We start from the raw sequence: 26,834 nt of genomic DNA on the forward strand, positions 1-26,834 counted from the left end.
TTGAAAAAAACAAGTAGACATAATAAAAATAGTGGGGGGAATCTACATGATATAAAAGCAAGCACGTACAACAAAATTACCGCCTGGGTTGGCATGCTGAAACAAGTAAGATTTTGGAAGGCATTGAGAGCAGTAGAACGAAAATGCCTGCCTGATTTTAAAAGGAAGAGAGTCCCAGAGCAAGGGTGCTACCAGACTAAAAGATTAATTTTCTCCCTAAGTGCAATCTACTGTGTCAGCTTTCAGGTTCTAAGAACAATTCCTTCTGCTACTCATTACCTGTATGCTACAAAGGGGGACGAAACAGCAACAGTTTGAGTCTTGGATATGAATCGCTAAAACTATTCACATATCAAGATTGGTAACTGGATCTCCTCACTGCTACTGCCATCATATTTTCAACCCTTGCTAGTTGCACATGGAGATCTGTTACATGCAGCTGCAATAGGTAGGCAGGCTGGAAGAACCTATCCATTTCCTTTTCTCTCTGCATCTCATTTTCCCCCTCTCCATCAGTTTGCAATTAAAAAACAAAGCAAAAAGCCTTCATGACGAATACTCCATTAGAATTTAATGCACATCCCCCCCCCCCAATATACACTATGTAATTTTTTTTGCCTTATATACACATTTCTGCAAGGATTTTCACTGGATATAATGCATGGTTTATGTTATTTTCCCTAATATATGCATTTTGCGGCACACTTTCTGCCGCCGAGTGCACTTTCCTTCACACTATTTGGCTGCCCAACTAGATCGCAAAAGTCGGAAAAGTGCAAATTTACAAGGAAAGCTGGGTTTCGGAAAATGAAAATAAGGCAGGTGCACGTTAAAATCCTAACTGCAGTTCTCCTCTATCCCTAGGAACAAGGGGAGATACACCATTATGGCAGAGTCAACATAAGCACAGAGGCCACAATGCCTCCGGCCTCCTAGTCTCTCCGCATAGCCTCTTAACTGAATACTGATGAACTCCATGATGGTGCCAGTCGACGCAGCTCAAATTGGTATGCCCGTTTTTATTTCTGTTTTAAAAAGCCCTCCAATACTTGTCCTCATGAATATGAAAAGCATCCAAACTCTGAGCTCCTTCCAGTTCTTTCTACCACTAAGCTCCTTTTGCCTAAGAAAATCCAGTTTATACATTGAATTGTGTGCAAATTGTACCCCACAGAGGGCCACTTGCTACAATAAATGCTGACCCAAGACAATTTAAAAAGCTTGCTTTGCTTTTCCCTGGATCCCACACTGCCATCACCATGACAGGCACACAACACAGACTGACGTTAGTTGCCAGCACTTTACCGCTTAGAGCCACTTTGTTTGCTACTAGCATCTATTAAAGACCTAACGCTAAAGTTTCAGAGAACCTGACACAATACATTGAGCTTGTGGAACAAGTTTAGCATCCCTTTTATCTGTCTTCTGTTCTGCTGAACAATAGAAACCTATAATCTTTTATTTTTCTGAAACATGTTAAAATCCATTTTTTATATCTTTGCTCTGGTAACACTGTCTTATGCTCTACTTTTCACATTGTCGTTTATTTTACCAATCCTCTAAGTTCAAAGTTAAAGGGATGCTAAACCCTAAACAGAAAGCCAAATGGTGTCCGATTAAGCTTCCTGTCGCAACATGTGACATTTGCGTTTCTCAAGCTGCATTTTGGCACCTGTTTGACAAGAACTTGGCATTTCTCAAAAGAACAGCTTCCTATCAATGTCCAGCGGAAAAAATCCCAAAGAGCAAAAACAGGCAAAACCGAGGGTGATGGAAGGCTGCACTAATTATTCTGTAGCAGTGAGCAATGATATGGCTCTTCAATTTCTTTTTCTAATTGAAGCTGTATTACCATGTAAGCTGCACCACCATGTTGCTATGCACTAGTCTGAGGGTGGGATAGTTTAGTCACGGAGACAAAAAGACAGGAAACATGAGTGTAGTCAAAGCTGAACTCATTCCTCTGCCGAGAAATTTAAAATGCATACTGCTTTGATAGAAACCTTTGAAAATCTCAACTGCGAAATACACAATTCAGCTGAATATCCACACTGGTCTGCTCATTTCCCTTACAGCCGCACAAGATAGTTGCCTTAATCAAGTTCACAAATGACAGCAGTGTAACTGCAAAGGTGACTATAAAATGCTCCTGGTTAAAAACCTGCAAATGACACACCCACACACCTGCCCCCAATTTAAATTGTTATGTGATCTGCAAGGAGATTTCACTAGGGTTGCCGGATTTCAAAAAGGGAAAATCTGGATTTCCCCGGCCATTTTAGCCATATCCACCCAGACACTGCAGTATTCCGGCTATGTCTGGGAAATTCCTAATTTCACTCACTTTCAAAAGGGCAAATCTTTACATATAAAAGAGCAGCGAAGCAAATAAAGATTCTAGAAAAGAGCATATAGAAAACAACAATGCAAACCGGCATTCTTTGAATAACAACAGGTTTCTATTTCTTACAGTGGTGCAGATGAGCTTGGAAATCTGTCAGGAAGACTTAGTGAATTTCGGGATCTGACTCTAGACTTTGGTGGGCTACACCAAAAGGTCACAGTTAAAACACTGCCAGAGGGAGAGGGGATTTCTTTTTTTTTTTAGAGGGGGGGCTGGGCCTGATGAGAAATGGAGTTTGAAAATATCTGAAAGGACACAGGTTTGCCACCCCCGATCTATTATCTGCCTTGTGACAACTTTACCACATTGTTCTGTTCAGTCTGCACTGGTCTTGTCTTTCATTGGAGAAGTACTGTAGCATATTTGACAATGGCTAGTAAATATAACATCGTAGCGCTAGTACAAAGCATGCTGTACCTTAGACCAGTCTCCCATTCTCCAGACGTAGCATTTGGAATAGTCTTCACAGTCTTCTGCTTCTCTAGGCCTTGTAGACAAAACACACTTCTTCCGAGGATTGGTGCACCTTACGGTCCGATGGCGTACTCCTTTTCCACATTTTACAGAGCACTGTAGAAAGGTGTTTAAAATGATGCACACACAAAATACACATCATGGCATTCTGCACAGAGATCTATAAAAAGGTAAAGGACCCCTGACAGTTAAGTCCAGTCGCGAACGACTCTGGGGTTGCGGTGCTCATCTCGCTTTACTGGCCTAGGGAGCCGGCGTTTGTCTGCAGACAGTTTTTCTGGGTCATGTGGCCAGAATGACTAAGCCACTTCTGGCGAAACCAGAGCAGCACACAGAAACACAGTTTATCTTCCCGCCGGAGTGGTACCTATTTATCTACTTGCACTTTGACATGCTTTCATACTGCTAGGTTGGCAGGAGCTGGGACCGAACAACAGGAGCTCACCCCGTCACAGGGATTCGAACCACCGACCTTCCAATCGGCAAGCCCAAGGCTCTGTGGTTTACACCACAGCGCCACCCGCGTCCCTACAGAGATCTATAGCTCTCTCTTTCTTTTGCCTAATAAATGCAATCATTAAAATGAAATTGAACGGGCAAAGTGCAGATACAAGAAAACATTGTGGAAGGATTCAGACAATAAATGCAGTTAATATGCAATGTTCCTATTTGCTCCCTGAGCTCAACTTTACAGTGCCAAGGTTTGGAAGGGGGATATGGGGCTAGCTAGCCTCATCTATTTAGGGGACCAGTTTGTTTGAAAATGGACACTGTTGATGTGGTACAGTGGTGCCCCTCAAGACGAATGCCTCGCAAGACGGAAAACCCGCTAGACGAAAGGGTTTTCCGTTTTGGAGGTGCTTCGCAGGACGAATTTCCTATGGGCTTGCTTCGCAAGACGAAAATGTCTTGCGATTCCTGGGGTTTTTTTTTCCGCTCCCCACCCCCTTTTTCTAAGGCACTAAGCTGCTAATAGCCTTTTAGCAGCTAATCCGCTAATCCCTTAAGCCTTTAATAGGCGCTAATAGCCGCTAAACCGCTAATAGCGCTAATCCACTAATCCGCTTGCTTCGCAAGACGAAAAAACCGCTAGATGAAGAGACTCGCGGAATGAATTCTTTTCGTCTTGCGAGGCACCACTGTATATCTGTTCTTTGCTGTAACTGGTACAGCCAGGACACTTTTTCAGCCGGAACTTGCCAGAACTCAGTTCCGGCACCTTTCAAGTGGGAGCCATTGCCATTTTAAGAGAACAAGGGAGGCATTCCAGCACCTCTTTTTGTACAAAAACAGCACTAGGCACAGCATGTACTATGTGAGAGAAATATACATTCATAACTGGCCCAAATTAGACATAAGGAGTTAATTCGTTCTCAGACTTGCATATGCAAAATTCTGCAGCACTCAAGTTTTGTGTTCTCCCCGAATACAGGTAATACAAATGAACAGAAAATAAATGCATAGAAAAACAATGCATATACCCCACCTCGGACCATACGCCAGCCTCCCACACCGTCATGCAGTCCTGGCCTTCACAGCGCTGCGCCGAAGGGGGTTTGGGGCCAAGACAGTCTCTCTCACGGGCTCTGATCAAAGTCCCGTTTCGAAGCTGCTGAGTGCAGGCGACTTGTCTGTTCTGCGTCCCCTTCCCACATGTCCTTGAGCATGGAGTCCATTCTGTCATCATCCATCTGTAAATGCAGGTCAAAGCACAATTACTCCTCAAAATATTTTCTAGCGAGGTTTAAGACACATTTTAAATTGACCTCTGTGACAAATGCAACACAATTGCTTTTTGAGGGTCATCGGCCCTCGATTTTGAGGCAACGGAGTCTTAACTTTCAAATTACAGCCTTCTTTCTGCTATTGCATGCTTTTATCCAATGCTGTTTACACCAACTAAGAACCAAAAGGTTGATTCAAGAATACTCTTCTGCAAACAAAGGCCTCCTTTGGAGCAAGACACAGGTCAAGCAGAGGCTCTGACTGGATGCAGGGGGTGGGAGACGATCTTTGCAGATTCTTCCTCTTCCCTGCAACTCATTGTATCCCTTGAAAAACTACTCTGAAAGCGCTGGGAACTCTCTGGAAGAGCACAGTTGGTGGCATTGAGAGCACACAGAGAAGAGGTACAAACTCAGCAACCTGCACAAACACACACACACACATGCACTCAGCAGCATTTTTTGCCTGCTGGGCAGCACTAGGGAGCAAAACAAAGGCTCTTTTTACCTTTGTAAAAGGAACCCTTCTCCCTCTGGTCAGTGGCAATGCTACCTGCCCCAGCTCCCAGAGTGACGCAGGGCAGGGCTAGCCGGCCCGTGGGGACAGGACTAGTTGCCTGCACGGCAAGCGTCCCTAGCACAACGAACATCAGCGGGGCACAACTAGCTGCCCACGGGGAGCGTCCGGGGGGGCACCACTAGTCACCTACAGTGATAGCGTCACTAGCGGCCTGCTGCCTGCATGGCGAGCATCTGGCGATGTCACCCCCCCTCACACATGACACCCGGGGTGACTGCACCCCCCGCACCTGCCTTCCTCTGCCAGTTCCTCCGGTTTGATGCCATTGTTGAAGGTCTTGGAGTGCAAACAGGAAGAAGAAATCAGAAATCATTGCCCGGGGAGGGGGGCTTCAGGACCCACACGAAATTGCTCAGTCGGCAGGATGTGCGGGTGATATGCCAGGCATTAGAGCCCAAGGAGAGGATAGCTCAGATATCTTTTGAGTTATTGCAGATGCCTTGGGGCATTCTTTCATTTTGGCTGGGACACCCACCGGGTGAGAAACGGGTGCTTTCTGAGCATAAGCATCAACTAAAACACTCATTAAATAATGACTCACTATCACCTTGTCTGGCATGGCTGCTCATTGCACCTTCGGAGCTGAGGCTCAGGTTTCGTTAAGTATTTGCATTTCTTGCTGTCCACAAAACTGATATTCTTATTCATGATCTTTGTGCAGGATACTGTTGTCTTTCTTTCTCCTGGTAAGACACAAAAGGGACGTTTTTGGAACTAAAGGAAAGCTTTGTGCAGGGAGAGGTGGGTGGGCTCTGTGCAGCCCCCTGGCCTGCCCAATCCTTGAAGCAGGTTGGTGTGTGGCTGAGTTAGGAGCAGGTCCCAGCTGGAAGAAGGAAGTGGCGAGGGAAAGGTTCTCTTGTCATATCAGAAATTGATTTTGCCCACCCCTTCAGTTCCTGTCGTGCAGCATGAGACACTGTCTTCTGAGAAACACAACCCAAAAGACCTGTTGGGCACAGGGAACGAGGTGTGTGTTATCACAAAGAATGACATGAATGGCACTCTAAGCCAAACTTTGACTTTAGCTGCTGTCCCATGCTGAAATGCCTAAAATGCCTTGGGAAGAACAAAACAGCTGCAATCTCTCTTCAGAAAGCATGGGTTAATCCATGGTTTGGGCATAGTGTTCCATTAAGGGGGGGGGGGCGACCTGTACACACGAAAAGCATTCTGTGTCCTAGAAGTGAGTGTCAAACGCTTATCCATGAAGTTCCATGCATGTTTTAGAGATGATGGATCTCAACTAGAATTTTAGGTCAAGAACTGGCAGTTTTGTGAAGTTTAAAAAAACACCCTCCAAAAATATATTTCTAAGTAAACAAATCAGCCTGTATCATCTAACAGTTTTTTAAAAAAGAAAGAAAGAAAGAAAGAAAGAGGGAAATGAATAAGATAAGCAAAATATTTTGAACTTTCCAGGACATGATATTGTCTGAATGGCAATAATGGCAGCCCTAGCGCATCAGCACCAACACCATATCTTCACACAACCCACTGAATGTTTTGCTTCTACCACAGATTTTAGAGAATCATTACCTCCTCCGCATACGGCATCGCAGTCCTCCCAGCCTGAGTGTGTCCACATAAAAAGAGGCTCCGACCCTTTGGCACTCTGATTCTCAGGCAGAGGGTCCAAAGGAATGGTGTATTCATAGTGTAGCCCATAATTCTGATCTTGAAAGAGCAGAACCTGCAATATACAGAATAAAAAATTGGAGTGTCTCGATATCACATTGGAGAACGGTGATATTTCTACATTTGAGGGGAGAGAGGTAAAGCTCTGTGGCAGAGCACATCCTTTGCACGCATCCTTTCCATGTTCAATCCCCCATCACGGTCAGCTTAAGAGGTCCTTCTCCTGATGCTCTTGAGATCAATTGGCAACAACAACCAACAGTACTGGGATAGACAGATCCATGGTCTGAATCAGTACAAGGTGGCTTCATCTGTTAATATGAAGAAATGCAGCACTGGCTTGCATCTGATGGACATTCTGACATTCACGGAAGTCATTTGAGGCAAATCTCATAGGGAAAATCAGAGGGCTTATACATGCAGTGCTAAATTTTGCCTGTGGATGCAGGCAACCTCTGAAAAGGGCTATTCCTACAGAACATTTCATGTAAGTAACAGTTATCCGCCTGATTCAAAATGTTGGTGCTGACCTTTAAAGCCCTAAATGGCCTCGGTCCGGTATACCTGAAGGAGCTTCTCCACCCCCAATGTTCAGCCCAGACACTGAGGTCCAGCTCCAAGGGCCTTCTGGCTGTTCCCTCACTGCGGGAAGTGAGGTTACAGGGAACCAGACAGAGGGCCTTCTCGGTGGTGGTGCCCGCCCTTTGGAACGCCCTCCTATCAGATGTCAAGGAAATAAACACCTGACTTTTAGAAGACGTCTGAACGCAGCCCTGTTTAGGGAAGATTTTAATGTTTCATAGATTATTGTATTTTATATTTTGTTGGAAGCCGCCCAGAGTGGCTGGGGAAACCCAGCCAGATGGGCGGGATATTAATCATCATTATCATCGTCATCGTCATCATCACTGTAACAGGAGGCAGTGACTAAGATCAAGGGATATTTCCCTTTAATAATTTTCATGGTCATCAACAGAATTTTCTGGGAGAAGACAGAGCATATACTCACCATCCACTGTTAAAACCAACAACTCAAAAGCAAGCTGACACGACTTTGTTAGCAAAGTATGCATTGCAAAAAGTGAGCCATATCCAGCTAAGCCATCCTAAAGTGTAGACTTACTGAAATCAAGAGACATACGCCCATTGACTTCAATGTGTCTACTCTGAGTGTGACTAACACTGGAGATCGCCCAGCATTAAGATGTCAGGAGAACTTTAGTCATAGTGATTCTATCTGCAATAGTCATTTTAAAACTGCAATAATATAGCGTAAGTGTATTGTGCTAACAGCTGCCCCAAGGACTTAAAACTTCAAGTAAGCGTCTATTTTTAGAAATACATTTTTCATCATAAATTTGAATCACAGAATAATTTGCTTCATGACTACACACTCTTTCTAGACTCAAATATTGGTCAACGCTGTTGTTACAAGGAAAGCTACTTCCAGTTTAGCCAGTGATTATCACCATGACAGAAATTTCACTTTTCATTTTCTCAACCCCCTTTGCTTGTCGCCATCCTATTCCAAGATTATAGGCACAAACATCTCGGGGGGGGGGGGGGAGGTCCTCACTTTCACTGAAATGGAGGACAATTACTTGCAAAGATCAGCTCCCTCCAGCAAAATTTAAGGAAGAATTATTCAAGAGGAAATAGTTCTTTGCAAATGTGTTCTGCAAATTCTTTGACCACAACTAGATAGAAACAGCTTTTATCCACTGCCAGGGTTTGAGCATATCTGCAGTTGTGAAGGAAACGTTTTATAATCCATAATGTGTCCCTAAACGATCCAGCTCCTTTGTGCTAGCAATTTTGAATTGATATCAGCTTGTTTATTCTCCAGTTAATGGTCCAGGTTATGTAGAAATCCCCACACTGACTATAGATACGTATGTCTTTGACAAATCTCTCCATTTGAAGAGATTATTGCCATACTTCGCTGCAAAACATGGTGTGTGTTTGCCTGCCAGGGGTGGAAGGGAATTTTGTTTGGTCTTCATTTTTAAGTAAACCAGCCTAATCTACATAATGATTCCCTGAATTTAACATTTCTCTGAATTTTGTGGTACTGTTCTCAGCTCAAAAATGTACTAAAATGTGTAAAAACCGAACACTTTAGCATTAAATTCAGTTAGAAATGCATACACTGGGATACAACTGTCAAATATGAATTTTCATACCGATTTTAAAATCATCATCACCATTGCAGATTAACTCAGAAACGGGATGGAACAGACTAATCAATGAATACAAGTAAAATCCATATGGACCGGAAATAGACTTATCCATCAATCCCTAGTATATTAGGATTTATTATAGCATAAAACAGTTTTAAAATGGTCATCCATACCAATAAATGCAAAGGTGATGTGGTTGGACCTTTGGCCGAGATTTTTTCCCACAGACCTCTCCTAACGTAATGAACAGTGGTACCAGCAATGTTGAATGTTCCAGAATGTTCTATCTTCCAGTCACTATTAATAGACTGTTTGCCGGCATCTCGGAGAGCTGTAGATAACATTGGGAAACAGTATAGAAGAAAATGGTTCATTTTCCAGTTGTTCTATGAGAATATTTTTTTTTCTACGCTGGTTCAGTTACAAAGCTATTTATGAATAATAAGCATAATAAAGAAATCTCAGCAAGAAAACATTTTATCTGTTTCCCAGTTGGGATAAATGATAAAAGCCATATATTTAGATTTGTCTAAATTTTTTCCATATTTAGGACAGGGTTCAATAAAATAGTGAGTGGTTGAGATAAAGGGCTGCAGGATTTAGTTCATAATCATGCAATATGGATAGTACAAACTATACATTATGGATTCATTCTTTGTGTTACATGAATGCACCAGAACACGGTATTTTAAAATTAATTACAACAGCAGCTAAGAAGATGCAATAGAATCTCATTACTGCACTCTGTGAACTTCCTGTGCCAATGTAGCTGGATCTTAAAATGTGCTTTGAACACAAGCTATTGATAAAAGTACTAGAGCTTTGAAATTACTAATTTAAAAAAGATGTGGTGATAGCAAGTAGCTTAGATGGCTTTGGGGGGAAAGCCTCAAGAAGAATAAGGTTGGCTTATTTGTTCCAATCTATGATAAAACTCAGGGTTGTATTCTGCTAAGAGCAAAGCCATTAACATTAATGGACCCAAATTAGTCATGCCCATTAATTTCAGTGGGTCTACTTTGAGTAGTAGTTAGTTGGCTACAACCCTCAGTTTCCTGCATTCACCTCATCGTGCGCCTCATTATCTTCTTACCACGATCAGGTCACGGAACTCCAACAGAGGCTACAATTAATACATCTTTCCATCAAGGGAAAGAGCTTTTTAGGCTAAACCAATCACAAACTTGCAATCTGTGCTGTGAGGCCTTTGCAAACCCAGAGCTCCCAGATCTTCTTTCAACAGCATGCCCCAAAGTATGCCCCACAGAAGGGCTCATGGTTATCTCTACAGCTGTGGTGGTCAACTGGGCCATCAGGCTGGGAAAAGAGGGTGGAGAATGAAAGGGTCAATGGTGGTAGTGGTTGAACAGATCACACTGGATGACAGGTGGGATGGACATAACGGTGGTAGTCCTTGTTCTCCTCTCAAGTCAGTTGTTTTCTGTCCTCCACGAGTAACATAATTTCCCTTCAACGCTACTCTCATAAGTTATAACTTTATCAAGCTGTCTTGATATCACAGCCACATGAAATTCCCTGGCTTAGAGTTCCAAGCCTGCCTCCCTTGGCTGTCCAATTCCTTCCTTGCACTTTAGATTTTCCTTTTGTAAACTCCCCGACTTCTTTGTCTTTCCCCCTCAAGCTCTTTCCATTCCACTGACTCATCCATCAGTTTTCTGATTCTTAGTCCATGGCCTGCTCTGCTCATTTTGGCCAAGCACGGTGGCCCTTTGCTTCCCTAGCTCCTTGGACTTCAGCCTGCCCCACAAAGCTACTCTTGTCCCAAGGACATGTGTGAGGTATCAGTCCCAGGCAAACTGACAACTTTTTCTTCCTTCCCAGACGTTGAGCTGGAAACTGTCTGGAAACTTGGTTCCCTGAGCTGTTGGAATGTTTGTGAACACCATATAGCAGCTCTGTCAAGTGGTGTTAGAAGGTTCACTTTCATAAATCCAACATTATATTGATTAGATAAATTTGCAGTACATGGTTAGTTCTTATTACTTTTCTATATTTTACTCCTTGTATTTGTCGCAAGTCCCCTTGAGACCTTTGTGGTATAAAGGGGCTAATAAAGAACAAAAATTGAATTTGGAGTTCGGGTAGCTTATCATCTAATTCTCAACAATTCACCATATCCTTCCCCAACATCATCAGTATGATCAACATTTGGATGTCAAACTAACAAAAACCATCAAGTTAACAATTAAATGCCTAGGAGTGGAAGAAATTCTTGGTCCAGCGCTGAAAGAATAACAATGTTGGCCCCAGGCAAACCTCCTGGGATAGAAATTCTTTAGAAGGGGTTACTACTGTAAAGGTCCTCTCTCTTGTAGTAACAGGAGATGACCTAACAGGCCAGGCAGGTTCAAATGTAAAGTCCAGGGGTCCCAAGCTATGTAAATATTTACAGAGCAAAACCAGCCCTTTGAATTGCACCTGGAAATGTATCAGAAGCAGCACACCCAGGCCAGAATAAGTGTTATATATTTGGATTACCGGATCCTTGTTATGAGTCTGGTTGATGAATTTTGCACTAGCTTTAATTTCTGGACAGTCTTCAAGAGCAGCCCCATGGGCAATGAACTGCAGTAATCTAACCTGAGTATTATTGGAGCATAGGAACAAAGCTGGTGGGTGCTCTGTGCCACAGAGGTCACGTATGCATCAGATTAATGTACCCAGAAGCAAAGGACAAGCAACAGGAAATGATTATTATGAGACTGGGGATAGTTGTGCTCTGATGTCAGCCTCCCAGAGACAGGTGGATAACTGCTGTCAGAAACAAAATCCTACACTTGGTGGAAGTTGTTCTGTCCCACTAGATATGTTGAAGAAAAAACTAGAACTATTAAACTTGTTCCACAGCCATTTCAACCCATATATCTTGGATAAATAGCAATTATCCCAATTAACATGGTCTGTTTTCTATCACCTTTGTGCTCAAAGCAGTACATCCAGCCTTCAGGCCATCAACATGATGAGCTTGATAAAAAACCTGCAGGATTTGAAAGCTCAAAAAGCTCTTAAGAACCTTTTTGATCATGGTGCTCATTTGTTTCTAAGTTGGTGTGGTTAGTACGTGTGCAAATACCTCATCTATTCTTGCGAAGTGCTAAATGTTAGCACTTACATTTCTAGACATTTTTAACTGTGGCTTTTGCAAATAGACATTAATTTGATCTTTCCTGCCAGGAATAACTTTTTTTGGCCGACTCTTTCCTCTCCCAGGCCCAATCAATCCCCAAAAGCATTTAATGAGGTCAACTCAGATACACTTCAAGGAACTGAGGGATACGCAACTTTGTCGTTGCTGATATATAATTCTTCATTTTTTTCCCTCTCTCTCTCTGTAATGTGAATCTTGAATGCCTCAGGCCCCTTAATCAGATATGTGAAGTTTGACTTGATGGCTTGATGTCATCCTCTGGACAAGACTGCCCTAAACATTCTTTCTCACTGAAATTCCATGCTTGGCATTCGTGATGTGAAAGTGCCTTAACTGCTCAGTCCTTGCCCAAATCTCTTCATAAAGTTGTATGTTAACGTGAGTCATTCCTGGCAATCAACTGCCGTCCTATCCATATTTGTACTGTTTTGTTATGTTTCTATGGGAAACAATGGCAATAGCACCATCAACTGGCGGCAAGACAACTACATTATCCAACAATCACGCATGCCACTAAGGCACAGTACGATGAATCCAAATAGCACAAAATTCCTAAAACATCCTTGCAGCATCCAGTAATGTTACAGTTCTAAGAGGTTTCTTTTTCTGATGTAATATCTCGACATTTTAAAGTCTTCTAACTAACCACTGAATAAAAGTAGATTCTTCTCCACCCAATGGACAGACATCTTTGGTACAGGAATACAGCAGCATGGTTGTTTCACAGCCATCTTGTTTCTGAACAATTACCAAATGAAGCCCCAAAGCACAAAATGCTGATATTTTAGGAAGTGTAGCTAGCCTATCAGATACAGGACAGTTGCACCTTATGTGGGTATTTAGCTCCAAGGATTCCGTATATACACAAAAATCACATAGACCCAAACCCTTGAATTACCGTATTTTTTGCTCTATAAGACACACCAGTAGGAAAATATTCTGAAGCAAAAAAAATATTCTGAATCTCAGAAACCAGAACAGCAAGAGGGATCGCTACGCAGTGAAAGCAGCAATCCCTCTTGCTGTTCTGGCTTCTGGGATAGCTGCGCAACCTGCATTCGCTCCATAAGACGCACACACATTTCCCCTTACTTTTTAGGAGGGGAAAAGTGAGTCTTATAGAGCAAAAAATACGGTATACAGTGCCAAGTTCATTCCCTCACAGCAGACAAGCCAATACTATCTTGACATAAACAGTGTCCACATTCAAAGCCTTCACAATTTGTACAGGTGGGGCATATATGCAAATAGCTTCATTTCAGGGAAATGGGCAAGGCAACTCAAAATCTTCCCGTACCCTTCAGTTTGTAAATTGTATAATGAGACCTGCTAAAAGTATGCTCTGGTTTTGAAGGAGAAAAAGGGCATGTGCATTACATCCAAAAAGCTGTAAAGGGGACACCTCAGTTTTAAAACGGTCAAAGCAAATTCTTTTCAACTCCAGGGGGGAATATTTTTTTGGATGTGATCAAACCAAAGCAATCTCCACACAGTTATGTGAAAGGTAAATTTCTAGCTGGCCTTGCATTCCGTACTGGGACACTGTCGCCAAGTCTAGCTAAGTTTGTTATTGGTATGAGCTTTTGTGTGCATGCACACTTCTTCAGATACCTGCATGCACATGAAAGCTCATACCAATAACAAACTTAGTTGGTCTCTAAGGTGCTACTGGAAGGATTTTTTTTATTTTGTTTTGACTACGGCAGACCAACACGGCTACCTACTTGTAACTAGAACCAAGTCTAGTGTCATCTCTTTGTACCTGCTTAGCTGATTTTATCCTGGAAGCCATCATCATGAAATTCAGCTGCATCAAGGCAAGCTCCCCCTACCTGGGGATCTTGAGATGTTTTGGACTTCAGTTTCCATCATTCCTGAATGCTGGCCATGGTTGTTGGGAGTTGCAATCCAAAATATCTCAAAGGCCTCAAGCTTAGGAAGGCTGGAGAAAGTCATTCTTTACTTGTTTAAAAACCTACCAACCTTTTCTAAGGTACTACCTTGTGGAGTGAAAATAAATTGAGACTTATGAGTTTAGAGTCACTGGCTGTGTGGACTAACTGCCTCTCAGTGGCGTCAGAGCCACTTGCCATTGGTGTATGTCTCATATGTGGGCCAACTGCAAAAAAACTTTTTGTTTAGTAAGTCTCTACTAGTAAGTAGCAAAAGTACACAATTACAAAATAAAACCTATCAGTAAAAACAGCTACACATAAAGACCAGGTAAAAATTACAGCATGAAAGCATCAGCTAACTAAAATGCTGAAAACAGGTGAAAAATACATCTAAACAGGGGTTTTCTGTGCTGCTAGACTAGCAGAGGGGCGACTAAATCTGCTCGGCCTGAGGAGGCAGTTGCAAAGCTTAGGAGCAGTCACCAAGAAGGCCCTATCTTGTGTCCCTGCCAGATAGGTCTCACTGCTGAGCTATGGTCCTTCCCTATAAACAGGGTTACCAAACTGTTTTGTCAAAGTGGTTATTTTACTGACTTGGGGGTGGGGCTGAAATTTAGCCCATATAAGAGCCCTGGAGATTTTTTTCTTCGGTCCTCAATGCTTCTCCCCACAGAAATATTTTGGCAGTGGCAGCAGAATTTTAATGTTTATAAAATGGCTCTGTTGCACATTGTACCACTGTCCCTGGTTAAATTGCTGCAGAGCAACTGTTCCAAATGTTATTGTACTCCCAAAGGTACTGAAAAGTTGCTTGTGGCAAGCACTGCTGCAGTGCTCTCTGCTCCGGACAAGCCATTGTCTATATCTCTTTCTGCTGCTTCGCTGCGCAATAATCCATTCTCTGAAGCTACAGATGCAACGACAACTGGGAAAAGCAGAAAAGCAGCAGCCAAAGCGAGTGCCCCTCATTTATCGGGGTAATCTTGCTATTCATTTTAGAGGAATAATTTAAAGGCAATTTGGAGACATTAATTCGACTGTATTTTGTGCAGCAGATGATCAGAACTGGCTTGTAGCAAGAAAAGTATGAAAGAATTGGCACTGCATTTTTCAAGGACATCATATTGCCTTGTACTCAGGTTCTTGGACAAGTTCTTATCAATAGTTTTAACTGGACGGAGTGAGGGGTTCCATCCCTATAAAGCACACCCAGTCCAGAAAATTCTGTTGGCTGGCTAGTAGAGGAGCTCTCTTGAAAATCTTCAAACCTCAGGTTTATGTCACAATCTGATCTCCGCTAATTTGAGGCTTTATGAACCAACATTTTCAATTAAGCCCAGTTGGCAGCCAGCACTTCTCTTGTAACAGAGAAGTCACATGCTTTTGATAACTAGTCCAGGTCAACAGTCTGGCTGCGGCGTTCTGGACCAGCTCAAGTTTCAGAACACTTTTCAAGGCGGTCCCACAGACAGCACATACGAGTAATCCATTCAAGATGTAACTAAGGTATATGTCATTATGACCAGATCTGACATTCCAAGGAATGGGTGCAGTTTATTTTATTTACAGCATTTTTAGGTCACCAAATAACCAAGGATTTTGAGGTGTTTTATACAAGTTAAAAACAGCAAGTTGTTAATGCAGCAATCTCAGGTATGTGAAAATGCTCTTGGCCACTATTCCTGCCTGGGCAGTGGCGTAGCGTGGGTTGTCAGCACCCGGGGCAAGGCAAGTAATTTGCACCCCCTAACCCGTGGATTTGTGCCCCCTAACCCGTGGATTTGTGCCCCTAACCCCCAGATGTTGCGCCCGGTGCGACCGGCCCCCCTGCACCCCCCATGCTACGCCACTGTACCTGGGTACTTGAAAAGAGGTCCAGGGTCACACCCAAACTGGTTTTCCAAATCCTTAGAAATCCAGCCTCTAACTAGCGTTCCTGTGTGTGTGTGTGTGTGTGAGAGAGAGAGAGAGAGAGAGAGCAAAATGGGCTAAATACAGGACTACACTCATTCAAATTTTTTATGTTAAACAGAATATAATGTGTGCCCGCTTTTAATAATTCTAAGTACCACAGAAAGTATCATTTTAATCCCGGTTATTAGACTTGCAAATTGACTCCGTGCATACTTATTTGCAAGAAAGCTCTGCTGGTTTCAAGGGGGCTTGTGCCTAAGTAATGATCCACAGATTTGTAGCTTTCGTGATTGAAAAAGGAGTAACTGCCTCATATCACCTTTCAGTTTTCAGTCTACCGCTTTGGCAAATTTAGATTCCTCTAAATAGTTCCACAAGGCATAAGCAAATATCAATTGAGCATGACAACCCTTAATACTCCTAAATCTGGCTATTTTCCAAAATGTGCTTTCAGTTGCTGTCAGTTGTACCTATTGCGTTAGCACTTACAACTAAACCTGGCATTTTTCTCTCTTCCAAAATAGAATTGATCCTTTGATAGATTGTAAGAGACAGCAGGCCCCACGGAGTCTTCATTGTTTCCACATTTTACAAAAGCAATTCAGAACCCTTTGTTTATGGGGGGGGGGGCTATTGATTTTACACAGTTGTATGTTTTGATACTTGTATCAATTATTATTTTTTAAGATTATAGTGTTTTAATCAATTATTACAATTGTCAAACAAACTAATAACAGCTTGCAAACAACAACAACAACTAAATAGGCTTGAGAACCACCGTTTAGGATGTGCAATGAAAAAACATGCTGTTTCTATCTTTCGTACCTTGGATTTAATTTTTAAACATTTCTTTCTTCTGAAAATCTTTTACCTGCACTTTGTTCATTTGGATTTAATATCTTTGATTTTGGGTTTTCAATAAAGAAAATGGACATGGGAGAGGGAAGGTCTACCTCCTTGTGGACCACAATATGTTATTGTACTCCAGCTCGCCGGGGGCTGACTGGGGCTAATAGGAGTCCAAAATCATCTGAAAGGCCACAGGTTCTCCATCCGGAAAGTAATTACTTGCCTAAAGCTATTTAGTGACCCCAGGGTGACATTTGAACTGGGGTGTATTCCACACTCACAGTTTCTGTTTTGAATCTACGAAGAATATTTTTTTAAAAAGGAAGTTTTCTATCTTTTTTGTCAAGTACGTATTACAATTACGGATAAAACACAACTCACCTAAGTAACTGTGAGCAGGTTTTTCTTCCACAACCTTGATTCTTCTTGCCCCTGCAGGTATCACCAATGCTTCCACATAACCTAATTACAAGATGAAATATTCCATGTGATGTTCATAATCAACAAACACAAAAGATTTGTTTTAAAGAAATGCAATAGTGTTTATGTCTGATTTCCTCTTCTTGTTTATGAAGTTTTAGAATCACATTTGCCTCTCATTCTGTCAGTGTCTCGGGACTGACCCTCTGGAACCTAGATATATTTTTTTTACTCTGTGCTTGGCACTGTTGTCTTCTTATTGAATCAGCCAATGTTAATTTATTGAATCTCCCTTGAGTTGGATAGTTCCCAGGTCAAGCAGAGAAGCTGAAGGGGTTGTCGCCGGTGCTGACTCCATGGAGCCAGAAAACATTGGTGGGGGTGAAGACAGGGGGTAAGTGGGGAACCTTCACACTTCATGAAATATTTTCATGAATCTGCTTTTCTTTCTGGTCTGTGTCTGGAGCATCAATAACAGTCTGATCTGAATAGATACCATAGGGACATGCAGGGCATTTAGCTCATAGATTAGTCACAAGGACAAAAATCTGGTGGCCAGCCATACAGTGGTACCTTGGTTCTCAAACTTAATCCATTCTGGAAGTCCGTTACAAAACCAAAGCGTTCCAAAACCAAGGCACGCTTTCCCATAGAATGCGCATAGGCAAACTTGGCCCTCCAGATGTTTTGGGATAATTCCCATCATCCATGACCACTGGTCCTGGTAGCTAGGGATGATGGGACTTGTAGTCCCAAAACATCTGGATGGCCGAGTTTGCCTATGCCTGCCATCGGAAGTAATGCAAAATGGATTGATCCATTACAGACTTTTCCAGACCCCTAAAACAGCAATTTAACATGACTTTTACTCTCTAACGAGACCATTGATCCATAAAATGAAAGCAATAAACAATGTACTGCAGTCACACAATCAATCAGTCAGTAACTGAACTGGGTTCCACACAGTCACAAAAACAAAACAAAAGAGCAGCAAATACAAAAATGCAAAATAAATAGCAAAAACAGACAGACCTCAGCGTAACACTCAAAATGGAAGTGTAGCACTCAAAACGGAGCATGTTCGGCTTCCGAAAAAGGTTCGCAAACCGGAACACTTACCGGTTTGCACTGTTTGGGTTCCAAGTTGTTTGAGTACCAAGGCATTTGAAAACCATGGTACCACCGTACTTCCAAGTAGGTGGAAGTGCCTGAGCAGTTAATGCTCTTGTTGACTTCTGCCTTCTGGACTAGCCAGAAGGCCATCTTGGCGGTTCCATTGTTAACAGGCAGGTTGTAAGCAATGCTGGACAATCCCTTCTCGCACAATGCAAAGTTCATGAATAACATAAATAAAATGGCTGTCGCCTGGTTCAACCCAGTGTGTGTTTTTGTCCTTTCTCTGACGCTGCCCCACTCTGGCAAAACCCTACCTCTTAGCTCATGCCTGTCATATGGACTTGGATTATGGCGGCGTGAAACTTTAATAGCTTGTTTCCACAAAACTCCCAGAATGCCTGTATTTCCAGAGACCTCAATAATTAAAATTCCCTAATGGCTTTCTCCACACAGCTCGTGAAATAATATTCTTTCAACATATTATTCCCTTTCAACAATGTACATACAAACTGCATAGTCAGAGGCCACCACAACCCACAAGTAAAACAAACAGCGACAACATAGCATCGTTGTTTGACATCTGTATCTTGTATCTCTCTCACCCACATTTGTTACTGTCTGCTGATAATATAGTGTACTTCTTATTACATTTCCCATTTCTACTAAATATTTTTACCCTAAACTGCACATAGTATGCGTATGTATTTATGTAAGATTCAGTAACAAGTAAGAGGGTTATGTCCTATGCCGGATATCATATTTTATTTCAATTAAACCATGTTTCCTGCAACTATAAATGGGTAGCATCCAAGAGACTCACAGATGATGTGCTCACCAATCTCATCCACAAATTTCATAATCTGCAGTGAGACTCATTCATAGATTCTAATTCCCTTCACAATCAGGCCACACACATCTAATGTGTCAATGAGATTACATAATACCCATGTGCCTTTAATATCAAGAACATAAGAATGTAAGAAGATCCCTGCTGGATCAAACCAACATTCCTACATGAACAGTTACGTTTCAGAAATAAACTTCCAGTGTTTACTTTTCCCCACTGTGGGGGGGCAAGGAAATGGGACTCCCAGATTTCCTTCCAGACTCTTCAGAAATGACTTGGCAAATTCTGAATAAAATTCTGAATAACCCTATCCAAAATAAACAAACATAAGGCATGTGTGTTATATGTCTATACAGTGATCTACAGTTGAATGAACACAAGAGGGTAAGGCATTCCTTCAAACATTTCTTTGGGCAGAAACCACAGCAATGACACTGATTCAATGAAAACAAATAGTGCTTTATCATTAAGACCACAGATAAGCACTGTGGTTTCAAACGTCCATAGAGTTATGCACCCATAATTCTTGAAGAAATGAATGGGATTTGTAACCGTGTAACTAGGCATAGGATTGTAGTCAGTGTTTTTACAGCCTTTTAAGTTGTTTCCATTGAGAAATATGCACCCGGCAAGCTATTTCTGAAACTCAGGGAAGGAGGAGAGCTTCATAAAAACTGGCTACTGTGTTAAAACGGAGAGAAAAAGCCCGAGTGTTCATACACAATCCCTTTTGCGTTTGTAAAGTCAGATTATGGCAAACATGCTTAAAATCTGGGGTCTACATTAGAAGGCATTTCTGTGGTTTACGTTGGTTATTAAAACAGGAAAACATTTTTCTTTCAACAAGTACTCAGCCATGTAACTGGAAAGATTTAAACAGATTTCCTTATGGATATTTATTTTTACCAGTGTTTTATTGGTCAGTTTAAAATCTCTATAAATATCATTTCAATATCCAATCTCTCCAACTTTCTGTCTTCTGACTTAGACCTTCAGGGTAATTTGTGAATTTTGCCTCCCTTTTCCTAGATTATCTCCATTTTAGGACACAACTGCACCTGAAGACTCAAAGCATGTCTTTAATTTTATTTTCTGAAGCCCTGTTTGATTTGGTATAGATTGTGATGTTTACTGCTTTTGAAACGTCTTGGCTTCTAATTCAGTTTTTTAAAATACTTGCTGAATTACTCCGAATATTGAAATCTAACAGTTCTGAAGACACCTAAATTAATGGTCCTGTTTCAAAAATATATGCTTACAGCTGATGCTTGGGCTAGATATGGGAAATAGTGAAATACAGTGGTGCCCCGCAAGACGAATGCCTCGCAAGACGGAAAACCCGCTAGACGAAAGGGTTTTCCGTTTTCAGAGGTGCTTCGCAGGACGAATTTCTCTATGGGCTTGCTTCGCAAGACGAAAATGTCTTGCGATTCCTGGGGTTTTTTCCCCCGCTCCTCACCCCCTTTTTCTAAGGCGCTAAGCTGCTAATAGCCTTTTAGCAGCTAATCCGCTAATCCCTTAAGCCTTTAATAGCCGCTAATAGCAGCTAATAGCCGCTAAACCGCTAATAGCGCTAATCCGCTAATAGGGTTGCTTCGCAAGACGAAAAAAACGCTAGACGAAGAGACTCGCGGAACAGATTAATTTCGTCTTGTGAGGCACCACTGTAGTGAAATGCATCACTTGCGTCTTGCAACAGAAAAGAGGAAAAATTCTTGATTTCTGAAAGAAGTAGACTAATTTTGTAAATAATTATTATAGGATATTTGATACACCCTATTTTTTCATGCTCTAGGTGACATTATGTGGGACTTCCAAGGGCCCAAGTGTCATTCTGCCAGCAAACCTCCAACTACCCCAGCAGAATGTTACTTGTGCTGTATCCTGAGGCCCCCTCAAATGGCCTCACACTAAGCAAATGATTGCATCCCTAATGCAAAATTTAAAAATTCAAATTAAAAATGTTTGCTCCTCTGCAAAGTAGCACACATCAGAATCTGGATGACTGTTTAGCTTCTCAGCTATTTCATTTAGGGGGGAGGGAATCATGTTAAGTATAAATACTGAATTCAATATATATTGAATCTTTGGATATTTGCTCCCTTTTCTTTCCTTCATTTAATGTTTGAGCATTGGAGAGCCGCTAATCCAGATAAATGTTTATGTTCAACTATGGTAAATAAACCCAGGTATCATGTGTCAAAAAGCATGCAGTGGGGTTTACTAAATACTTGTTCCCATCTGTTCCTAATCACCCCCATCTCAGCAGTAATACGTCTGAAACTGGGTATAAGGAAAGCCTTTTCTTGCCCTTATCTGCTTATCATGAATGGAATGTTACCACTTAATCAACACAAAATATGAAAAGGTACTAATCGATTTATCTAACGCAGAATGCTCATTACATTTACAAATTTCTGTAAAAAAACATTAAATTTGAAAGGTGGGGGGGGGTTTACCTGCTCCCCGAGTATGATTAAAATCTCCTTTAACAACTCTGCATGATTTCCCATCTCCGTTGCAGACGCCACAGTGGTCTTCCCACGCCAAAGATCCCAGGATGCCATCACACCCAAACTTCTGGAGGTGAAAAGGAAGCATCATGACATTTTCAGGGAAGGCTTTACTGTGCCTCTCAATGTATTAATATTACAATATAAGGAATTGACTCTGACGGCCAAAATAGACATGAAGTTAATGGTGTATCTGGTCTTACATGCTTGCCCATCCCCACTTTTTGTTAAATAGCAGCTGAGAAGGACTGGGGTGGGGGACTTCTTAGCTTTCTTCTTCTGGACTGCCCCCCCCATGGTTGCTAAGTGCCCCAATCCACTTGCATTCCTCTACAGCAGGGATGTCCAACAGGTCGATCGTGATCTACTGGTAGATCCCCACAAGGTTTTGGTAGATCACGGGTCGATCTCTGGCTCCCTTTCCTCAGCATCGTTGAAACTGACTCCTGCCCTGCCCCCTCGTCCCACCCTCCATTGTTTTCTGATCAGTGGAAAGGAAGACGGAGGTATCTCTCTGTGGCTGTTTTCATTCAAAGTGATATTATTGTGAGTGACTTTTCCCCTTTGACCCTTGCCTTTGAACCCCCACCCCCATGGAACTTCCCTCCTAAGAAAGTGTTTGTATAAAAACTGGGCTTTCTTCCTCCCTAAAAAAAGCTCAAGAACTTCGACCTGAACCCCCCCAAAACAGGGGTAGATCATTGCCAGATTTTAATTCTGAAAGTAGATTGCAGTCTCTCTGGAGTTAGCTATCCCTGCTCTACAGGACAGCACAGTTGGTAGAGCACGAGACTCTTAATCTCAGGCTTATGGGTTTGAGCCCCCCACACTGGCCAAGGGATTCTGGCATTGCAGGGGGTTGGACTAGATGGCTCTCGTGGTCCCTTCCGGCTCTACAATTCTACAATTCTTTGATTCCTAAGCAAAGAAAGGCAACAGTCATGCCTAACAGTCTTTGGTTGCATCCATAACTCTTCTTAGGTTAATGAGGAAGGGAAAGAGAGATTCACGTAAAATAAAAAATAATCCTAAAGCAAGCGATTAAAGGAACTGAACACGCCCGATTGTTTAACAGCAAGAGATTAACACTGAAACCCTATACATTTTGCTCATAAGTAAGTTACGTTTTCAATGAAGCTTACTCCCAGCTAAGTGGGCACAGAAGGGATAGGACTCCTGGACAGTTAAGTCCAGTCAAAGGTGACTATGGGGTTGCGGCGCCCATCTTGCTTCAAGCTGAGGTAGCCAGAGTTTGTCCGCAGACAGCTTTCTGGGTCATGTGGCCAGCATGACTAAACCGCTTCTGGCACAACAGGAAACCAGAGCGCATGGAAATGCCATATACCTTCCTACCTACTTAACAACCTACAAGACTTTTAAAGGTCATTTACTTTACTGAAGAATAAAAGCTCAGCAGAGATAGTCCTTCATCATGCTGTTGATGTGGTTGAAAGAGAAGTGGGCATAACAGGATGCTTCTCCCTTCAAAGTATGCAGATGAGGAACAAGTCCCCCATCACAAGGAGGGACTATAAACACTGATGTTAGCTTTAGTTTTAGGAAGAAGCAGAACCCATAGAGACCAGAAAGAATGCATATGGCAAGTACTAAATTGCCCCCACCACCCCCATCCCACAAAGGCAGACTAAAGTTTCAAAGCAGGATTCAGGGATCCAAGCATTCAAGAAATCCTGCACAATAAATAGATATTAAAACCTGGCTTCTGAGCGCTGATTTACCTGACATCTGCCATTCGCACATATATCCATTTCCTGATGACCGCATGGCGTTCCATCCATCACTTTCTCCGTTACTAGTATAGGCTGGTCTTTTCCATTTGGAGAGCAAAACAATGCACAAGGTTTTTCTGTTTGAGTAAGTGGAAACCAGGTAAGCATGATAAACCTCATTTCGTAGATACAAAATTCTGCTTGTACTGGTTGCAATACCAAGCTACATTTCTGCTATATTCCCGATGGGAATTATGGACACCTCTTCAGATGTTTCACATCAGAGTTAGGTCAACATGCAAGGAAGGCAGCAGTGGGGGGCAAGCATGCAAACTCCAACCCTACCATGATCACCATACTGGTCACCTCCACAAGTTTGAAGGTAAATATGGGGTCTCCTATACTTGTAAATGTTCTCTATGGGTTTTAAAGGTAAAGGGATCCCTGACCATCAGGTCCAGTCGTGACCGACTCTGGGGTTGCGGCGCTCATCTCGCTTTATTGGCCGATGGAGCCGGCGTACAGCTTCCGGGTCATGTGGCCAGCATGACTAAGCCGCTTCTGGTGAACCAGAGCAGTGCACGGAAATGCCATTTACCTTCCTGCCGGTGCGGTACCTATTTATCTACTTGCACTCTGACGTGCTTTCAAACTGCTAGGTTGGCAGGAGCAGGGACCGAGCAATGGGAGCTCACCCCGCCGCGGGGATTCGAACCGCCGACCTTCAGATCGGCAAGTCATAAGCTCTGTGGTTTAAACCACAGCGCCACGAGCGTCCCTTCTATGGGTTTTAGAACCCTGGAAAAACAGTGGGCATCCCACCTGAAGCATAGTGGGCATCCCACCTGAAGCATAGTTTTCAATTCTCCATTGAAAGGGCTTTCCCTATTGGCTTTTCCCAATGGCTGAAGGTGGACAGCAACCTGGGCAAGGCAGAACTGGGTGGGCTTAGTGCTGTATGACTGAGCTTTCACTGTCCTCCTCATCTGATGGAGGTTCAGCGATGGAATTTCTTTGAAAGATGTCCCTTCATCGAAGCAATCCAGAGAAGAAAGGGGAGACCAGGGGTTAGAGAGAACAGAGGAGGTGAAGGATCAGAGTGAATCTGGGGAAGGTGCCTAGAAGCTAGAGCAGGGTTCCCCAAACTGAGGTCTCCAGCTGTTTTTGGACTACAACTCCCATCAACCCTAGCTAGCAGGACCGGGGATCAGGAAAATGTAGTTCAAAAGCAGCTGGAGACCCAGGAAACACTGGGCTAGAAGATAGGCACAGGTAAAAGAAGAAGTGTATGAAAGAAGAGAGGGGGAAAACGTTTTCAAATAGGCCTGAAGAGAAGTAACAGCAGGAGCAAAAGGAAGCAAGCTAGCTGCTTATAACGGAGGCAGGAGCAGAACTGTATTGTGGCCATGCCTACTTCCCAAAAGGTTGCTTCCTGTCTTCTGCCAGTGGGAGGAGCCATCAACCCAGCCCACCAACCTTTCACTGGGAATGGGGAAATAGCAATGGAAGGGGCAGAGCTACATCCTGTTCTCTATTGCGTGTTTACTTAACTCTGATGCAGAGCACCCGAAGAGGGTTCGGGACATGCAGTATTAAAACGAACGAGAGCTACACAAGATCGCAAACTCCCTCTCCTTTTAGTAGGTTAAGCACAAGGAAAGCTCTCCTTCCAAGCAAACTTACTAAGGAAGGGCATAAACTAAAACCTTCCTTGGTCTCCTGCAAAGAGAATGGATGGGTTGAGACATAAAAAGAGAGTACCGTATTTTTTGCTCTATAAGACTCACTTTTTCCCTCCTTAAAAGTAAGGGGAAATGTGTGTGCGTCTTATGGAGCGAATGCAGGCTGCACAGCTATCACAGAAGCCAGAACAGCAAGAGGGATCGCTGCTTTCACTGTGCAGCAATCCCTCTTGCTGTTCTGGCTTCTGAGATTTTTTTCTTGTTTTCCTCCTCCAAAAACTAGGTGCGTCTTGTGGTCTGGTGCGTCTTATAGAGCGAAAAATACGGTAATTTCCAGTGAGGGACTCTTCCCAAATGACAACAAATCAAGGGTACGCTTTGCCGGAGATGCACAAATGTTGGCTTGGCTTCCAAACCAGATATTATTTATGGTGGCTGAGGATACCTCAACAATGTTCTCTGGAATTTGGGGGAAGGCAAGCATGCTCTCCGGGACGCGGGTGGCGCTGTGGGTTAAAGCCTCAGTGCCTAGGGCTTGCTGATCGAAAGGTCGGCGGTTCGAATCTCCGCGGCGGGGTGTGCTCCCGCTGTTCGGTCCCAGCGCCTGCCAACCTAGCAGTTCGAAAGCACCCTTGGGTGCAAGTAGATAAATAGGGACCGCTTACTAGCGGGAAGGTAAACGGCGTTTCCGTGTGCGGCTCTGGCTCGCCAGAGCAGCGATGTCACGCTGGCCACGTGACCTGGAAGTGTCTTCGGACAGCGCTGGCCCTTGGCCTCTTTGAGTGAGATGGGCGCACAACCCTAGAGTCTGTCAAGACTGGCCCGTACGGGCAGGGGTACCTTTACCTTTTTAAGCATGCTCTCCAATAGCCTGCAGAAGGTAATAAAAGTTTATTTTGAGCAGCTGATGTATCTTCTTCTCTCCAAACCTCAACACAAATTAGAGAAGACCCTCTCAGTCCCTCAGTGCTCTTTCATGAGCAGAAGTTTGGGAGGAAAGGTCAACTCTTTAATTTGTGCTGCAGTTTGCTGAAATTAAGAAGCACTCGTCTCTCCTTGCTGCTCAATAGAGAATCAAACCATTTTTATTTATTTTTTTACCTTCTGCAAACTGCAGAACAAGTGACAGCTCTGCAGAAGTGATTTGAGGGCTGCCGGAAGCCCTGCTCAGTGGGGACATGTCCCTGGCATGTGTTTAAAGCTTATTTGATTCACCTTAAATACGAAAGGATTAAAAGTTATTTTCTTGACCTCGTAACTAAAAATCTCTTTCCTAAACAACCACATTTGATACTCTGTCATAATAATATCCGCATCAAATAAAAAGAAGAAATCAGTTTCATCCACACATCCCTTTGGCCCTTCGTTAATGGGACAAAAGTGGTTGTTACTGGAATCCAGTGATCTTTTCTTCTCCAGGTGTGGGAACTCTATTGGGGCATTTGTGTAGAATTGGCACACCCAAAAGAACTGAGTGATGAGAGCCTAACCCATCTTTTGAAAATGCAGGAGGTATAAGTGAATGCCATTTATTCACAATCAGAGATGTATCAATAGGACACTATTTTCTGTTAAATCTCTTAATAATTAATGGAATTTGCATAGCATAATCCATTGACCAAAAAAAAAAGACTATATCAAAGCATAAATGCTGTCCTTCTGACTATTTGAGGCATCTAGGGTTCAAATCCTGCACTTTCTA

At 42.8% G+C, this 26,834-nt stretch overlaps 1 protein-coding gene across 2 annotated transcripts in view; it reads right to left on the bottom strand.

Moving 5' to 3' along the window:
* ADAMTS19 (ADAM metallopeptidase with thrombospondin type 1 motif 19) overlaps positions 1 to 26,834 on the bottom strand; it is a 124,717-nt gene that overhangs the window by 15,552 nt on the left and 82,331 nt on the right. For both annotated transcript variants that reach the window (XM_083403658.1, XM_083403657.1), the window contains exons 14-21: positions 23,460 to 23,587; positions 21,667 to 21,787; positions 17,206 to 17,286; positions 9,171 to 9,328; positions 6,719 to 6,872; positions 5,730 to 5,865; positions 4,365 to 4,569; positions 2,822 to 2,974 (exon numbers count right to left, since the gene is read on the bottom strand). In XM_083403658.1, coding sequence (XP_083259784.1) covers positions 2,822 to 2,974; positions 4,365 to 4,569; positions 5,730 to 5,865; positions 6,719 to 6,872; positions 9,171 to 9,328; positions 17,206 to 17,286; positions 21,667 to 21,787; positions 23,460 to 23,587 — 1,136 coding nt within the window. The remainder of the gene's footprint in view (positions 1 to 2,821; positions 2,975 to 4,364; positions 4,570 to 5,729; positions 5,866 to 6,718; positions 6,873 to 9,170; positions 9,329 to 17,205; positions 17,287 to 21,666; positions 21,788 to 23,459; positions 23,588 to 26,834) is intronic.

This window comes from Podarcis tiliguerta (genome assembly GCF_965153285.1).
Source record: "Podarcis tiliguerta genome assembly, chromosome: 11".
NCBI classification, from domain to species: Eukaryota; Metazoa; Chordata; class Lepidosauria; order Squamata; family Lacertidae; genus Podarcis; species Podarcis tiliguerta.